This window comes from Vespa velutina, chromosome 2 (genome assembly GCF_912470025.1).
Source record: "Vespa velutina chromosome 2, iVesVel2.1, whole genome shotgun sequence".
Lineage (NCBI taxonomy): Eukaryota > Metazoa > Arthropoda > Insecta > Hymenoptera > Vespidae > Vespa > Vespa velutina.
This window is the reverse complement of record NC_062189.1, coordinates 10,507,460-10,513,620: the sequence shown is the minus strand read 5'-3', so window position 1 is coordinate 10,513,620 and position 6,161 is coordinate 10,507,460. Positions and strand designations below refer to the sequence as shown.

General features: G+C 27.3%; 1 protein-coding gene across 2 annotated transcripts; it reads left to right on the top strand.

Moving 5' to 3' along the window:
* Nucleotides 1–474: 474 nt before the first annotated feature.
* Nucleotides 475–2,726, top strand: LOC124946375 (transmembrane protein 183-like). Of its 2 annotated transcripts, none has more exons than XM_047486948.1 (7): nt 475–781; nt 980–1,066; nt 1,227–1,295; nt 1,478–1,616; nt 1,688–1,889; nt 2,061–2,225; nt 2,309–2,726. In XM_047486948.1, the coding sequence occupies exons 2-7, from the start codon at nt 1,033–1,035 to the stop codon at nt 2,588–2,590; spliced, it is 891 nt and encodes a 296-aa protein (XP_047342904.1). In that variant the 5' UTR covers nt 475–781; nt 980–1,032; the 3' UTR covers nt 2,591–2,726. The 2 variants fall into 2 exon arrangements, with proteins under 2 accessions (XP_047342904.1, XP_047342903.1); XM_047486947.1 differs by having other exon boundaries at nt 475–884.
* Nucleotides 2,727–6,161: the final 3,435 nt, after the last annotated feature.

Sequence of the window (6,161 nt, the reverse complement as noted above, 5' to 3'; positions counted from 1 at the left end):
AGAACATTATTTTTGACAGTTGGAAGTACAACATGTACATAATTTAGGTACCAATGAAAATCATAATTTTCAGTGAAAAAAGGTAGAGCAACAATAAACATGTACATATATAATATCAGAATGCTGATAGAAAAACATACAATCTTTTTAAAAATGGATTTAGAAGGCATAATAAACACACTTTATGTTTCTCTAACTATTAGATATAAATATAACTATATTAAATAAAAAACATACAAATTATGTTAGCATTTATTTAGTGTTATGCTACTTAATTATATTTTTTATATTAGGAATTAGGAATAAGATAGTAATGAGGATATATCATATATTAAACAAAATATTTTATTTATTTTTATAATATATTAATACAAATTAATAAATTAAATAAGATACAGGATCTTTTCAATTAATCTACGTCATATAATATTTTTGATCAATATTTGCTGGATATATTTTCCAATATATATCTAACATATATTTTCCGATGTTACTAAACATAAGTCAACGTGAATCGTATACTTATGTTTCCAATTGCGAATACTATACATATATATTCAAGGATACCGTCAGAAACGTGTACGCATTTTTACTATTCGAATACGTAACATTGCGAACAAGTTATGGAATAAAATCTCAGTTCTTTGATATACGCGCACTATCTTATGTGATTGTACTTAACAAGCATATATTTTGGAGCGATAAATCAAAAGAAGGGACAATGCGCTTTTAATTCTTTTTTTCTGTTTTCGTTATTAATCACAAATAAGTCAAGCGAAAGGTAATAACCTTAATCTTAACCTATCAATCATTAACCTTAAACTTATCCTATCTTAGTAAAAAAAGACGATTTACAATGGATATAATGAATTTTTTGAAATAAGGTATTATAAAATCCATTACATTACGCCAAATATTTTTTTTATTATAAATAATATTAAAAAAATATATATATGTTTATAAATATTACTACTTTCAGGTATAATCTTCAAAAGTATACAATTTCTTCTTACCATAGGAACAGTTTTAGAAATGAACCAAATTAAGCAAAAATCTCTCATCAAAGGTGAAATATTATAAGTGTAATTAAAAAATAATACAGAATTTATGTTTACGAAAGTATTATTAAAATATCAAACATATTTCTGAATAATTTAACTATATTTGTAAGCAAACATAAGAAATATATATTTCTAAGAATAACTTTATGAAATTTTTTCTATTAGATTTATTCCACAAGAAACAATCGAGAAATCAGAAAAAAAAGTTAAACGAAAAAATCAGAGAATGTAATGGCAAGTATTTAATCACGTATATTAAATCAAAGAAAATATTCTATAAATATTTGAATATATGAATATTATATGTTATTATTGAAATATATAAATATTATATATTAGAATATTACTTTTCATAATCATGATTATTTATTCCTTTTTATAATAGACTTATGGATTAAAATATTTTTCTGTTGTAGGTATTGATTATCCATTGGACATATGGTTTATAATATCAGAATATATTAAACCAGAAGATATAGGGAAATTTGCTTGTATTTGTAGATCTTCTTACTATGTGACTACAACTGCAAAATTTTGGTTTCATCTATATAAAATGTATGTTCTACATACAATTTTTATTTTTACAATATTATGTTCTCATAATAATTATTATTAATATATAATAGTTATTACAAGTTCGTTCCTGGTATACCAGAACGCTTGCAGCCACATTGGATGGTACTACGCCATGAATTACGTTTTTGCGTCATCAGGACATTGCATTATTCCTATTTTGCTGAGAGGAGTACATTAAATTATGTATCACAGTTACAGCAAAGAGAGCCACATTCTCTTGTTAAAAGACGATGTTCTCTCATGTGGCACAAAGTATATTGTTATTTTTATATTTCAATTATATTTCATACTATTCTTTTTTTTTCACAAAATTACATATAAAAATATGTTATATATTTTGACTAATGGAGCTTGATAAGAATAATAAAATATAATGATAATGAAAAATATTAAAACATCCTAATCAATATTTAATTATTCCAGAAAGGAATTAGTCGATGGTATTTTTTTTTCAAATTAAAAGAAATATCAAGAATATGTAATAGAACTTTGACACAACAAAATAAAAACATACATGAAGAAACGAATGATATTGAAAGAGCAAAAAAGATAAATGCAAATCCAGAAGAAGGTTGTAAAATTTTACGTGTATGTATTTTTCCCATTAAATTTTCACGTTAATACATAAAGTTAGTATCTAATGTCAAATATTAACTTAAATTGAATTTTAGGTAAGATGTGTAGAATATAGCAAATTACCATTAGTAATTGGACTAATTTTACAGAAACTATCAGTGACCTTAATGCCTGGTCTTAAATATTTGCGGTTACAGCTTGGATTTGGAACATCAGATATTCCAAATGCATTAACAAGCGAAGTTATACTCAATTATGTAAATGATTATGAAGTTTTAGATTGGTGGCATCCGCGTTATCCACATCAAGATACAATATCTCATTTATGTGAGGTAGGTAGTACTATACATTTATCCTCGGATGATACCTGGGAATAATATTTCTGTCTAATTTCTCGCAAGAATATTATATTTTGTCTAGTTATAAGTATTATATAAATATTAAATTTTATAACTGAAATATATGTATGCAAATGTTATAAAAAAAGTTTCAGTTCTAATTGAATAACCTAAACATTCGATTATTTCTCAACATTCATCTCAATATTTTTACATATTGATTTCGTACAAGTCTTTTGGATATTAACGAGCTGTAAATAATTGTCATTTCTATTTTGTTATTTATTCTTTTCAATAGTATTTTATAATAAAACATAATATTACTATATCTTTTTTAGCCAAGGTTTATCTATTAAAGCTATTCAGCCACTTATCACTCGAGACTTGTATTATCTCAGCAAAGAATATGGAAAGAAATGTAAAAGCGTATTAGAAAATCTAGTCCCTCTTATTCATTCTTTCTATTGATTCATTGTATTGTATTCAGTGTATGCTTATATAGATAATCACGCTATCGATGCACGTAAATTGAAGAAATGAGTTGACAATGAGACATCATTTAATGTATGAGCGTCAATTTGGATAGAACAAAGCCAATACATATTTTGTAAGAGAAACAAAATATGCGATTTTCAAATAGACGTTAATAATTTTCTCATATTCTATTGATGTGTATTACTCTTTCTATATCTGCCTAAAACAATTCATTGTAATAATAGATTGGTAACAACATTATTTAAAAGAAATTAATAGATATATTTACGTTCCGTTGCAAAAAGCATTCTAAGTCCTTCGTTTATTTTGCTACATTGTGCTGTATAAAACACTTCGTTACAAATAATAAACTGACAATAATATTATTTAGGGAAGTAGTAGATATATTTACGTTTTGTTATACAATATAAATCATCGTACTGAAATAACGAACTACTGTTCCAATTGATTTAAAGATTATACAACCAAATCTATGTTATTTAAATATGTTAATTTATTTAATTTGTGTTGAGAAAATATACGTCGGGCTTCTAAAATGTTCTTTGAATAGCGAGCTTTATGAGAATCGTTGATTTCGGGCAGAAGGTATTTATCAAAGGTAAGATTTTCTTGCATAAAAGATCCTGAACTTGGTATATATAATTATCAGAAACTTTTAACTTTGGCACTTCATTTTCGAGGTGCATGAACGTAATTTTCTTACGTTCAATTCTCCCTATCGACGTCTTATCCTTCAATGAAACAGGATATTTTATTATAGGGAATCAGCATCAATTATTCTATCGGGAAAAGCAGCCAAGAATAGTTGATTATTATATACAATTAAACTACAATTTTGAATATCTAATCCATATTTTTCAGAAAATTGAATTATTGCCAATGACTCTCATTTCTTCATTTCGTATTTCTATTTTCCATAAAACAGGATACTGAAACGACTCAATTAACTTTTTATAAGAAGTATGCAATCTTCTTTTATTTATTTTGCCGAAAACGAAAGCAATCATTCGTTTTCGATCCTGTTCAGTCCATACGTTTGATAAAATTTAAAAATAAAGAATTAAAGAAAGAGAAATTTGAATCCATTTAATATCCGTATCATTGTCAAAATACTACAAGTTGGAGATGAAATACGAGAATAGCATCGTAGTATGTGTATGTGTTGACGCCTAAGTGCATCTTTCAATTGTTCACAGTACTTTCTCCTAAGGATCATATATCACTATTGGAAATATCTAGCCTTAGGAACTCGTTGTACATTCGTTAAGAAAGAGCATAGATAAGAAACACATTGCCATCTTTGTCCGAGCTTAGGCATTTTTTAGTCAAGCACGTAGTTTTAAAAATGTATGTGGCTGAGCAATAAATAAACAGTGAAAGTAGATGCTTAAGCGCGACGAACCAAGGATTGTCTGGCATATTCATTGACACAAGATCTAGTCTACACAATCATCAGAAGAAAAGGGGCACACATGGGATTGTTTAAACATTTAAGAGAACTATCTTGACCCTCTCCGATCAATAGACATTTTTCCTTCCCTTTCCATGATCTGATTATATTTCAACTCCACTCCTTTTATTCCCTTTCCTAATTTCATTATGATACTCGCTTGAAGTTTCGAGAATGACGATAGTCATAAAAAGAAAGCAATCAGTTAGGAGTAGTTTTTGACCGAAGAGAGTCATCATAGCTGCACCCAAGTAAAGACCAATATTCTATACACTACTATTTTCTGGAATAAATATGTATCAACTGTTTTATTTTAATTAATCTCGGCTATCTCTGACTAGAAAACACTCACAAAGCTAAAATATAAATGAGTATTGTATTACGTGATGATCAACCCATTACATTGAGCGATTTAGAATGCTATTTGACATTCAGTTTAAAAACTTAGCTATCTCTACATGTGATGCCCTTTGCATTTTTTGTAAGTTGCATATAAGTAGTATTCCTATTAAATTTTGGTGATTATAACGGCAATTCGAAATTAACAACGCGACAGTATAATTGGATGCACAGTTTGATAAAGATAAGATAGTTGACGTGAATTCGTTTTCCAAGCATGATTTTAAGGCTGTTCATTACCCTTGGTTTTTTAATGGTTTATGCCATCAAAGAGAACAGGCGTAATTCTTAATCGATTTTAACGAATAAGATCGTCTTATTTCAAAAACGAAGGTTTAATCTACCATTCGATTAACCTACCAATTAATCTACCATTTCGACGAATTTTTGAAAAAGTTTTGTATTTATACATAAATTATCCTTAAGTATTTATATATAAAAAATGCAAAGGATATCACATGTAGAGATAGTTTTGATAGTAGTCAGCAAAATTGTCATTTCAGTACGAAGATATATATTGTATAACAGAATATAAATGTATCTACTATTTTCCTAAGTAATATTATTGGCAATTTATTATTTGTAACGGATTCTTTCAAACATCAGAAATAATGTGGCAGAATAAATGAAGGACGAAGAATTGAAATGCTTTTTGCAACGGAATATAAATAGATCTATTAGTTTCTTTTGAATAATATTATTATCGGTTTATTATTATAATGAATTGTTTTAGGCAGAAGTAGAAAAAGTAATACATGTAATGTCAATCGAGTATGAGAAGATTAATACCTATTTAAAAATCGCACGTTTCGTTTCTCTTACAAAATACTTTGTAAAAATTATTGGCTTTGTTCTGTACAAATTTACGCTCATACATTAAATGATGTCTCATTGTCAATTTAGTTCTTCAATTCACGTGCATAGATAGTGTGATTATCTATACAAGCATACACTGAATACAATACAATGGATCAATATAAAGAATGAATAGAAGGGACTAGATTTTCTAATATGCTTTTACATTTCTTTCCATACTCTTTGCTGATATAATACACGTCTAGAACGATAGTGGCTGAATAGCTTCAATAGATAAACCATGGCTAAAAGAAATATAGTAATATTGTTTTATTTTAATGATTTTATAAAATAATATTTAATACGTCGTGAGGGCACAACTACGAAAACGTTTCCAGATACGCGTTTTGCACCGGACCAGCGATGATAATCGATTTGCATATTTTGCAAAATTTCCCTCCTCTTCCTTGT

What these genes read in the sequence shown, in the direction of transcription:
- LOC124946375 (XM_047486948.1), top strand. Translation starts at nt 1,033, where the DNA reads ATGAACCAAATTAAGCAAAAATCTCTCATCAAAG. An exon ending in TGGTTTCATCTATATAAAAT is followed by an intron (nt 1,617 to 1,687) that starts GTATGTTCTACA and finishes AATATATAATAG; the next exon opens with TTATTACAAGTTCGTTCCTG. An exon ending in GTTCTCTCATGTGGCACAAA is followed by an intron (nt 1,890 to 2,060) that starts GTATATTGTTAT and finishes TAATTATTCCAG; the next exon opens with AAAGGAATTAGTCGATGGTA.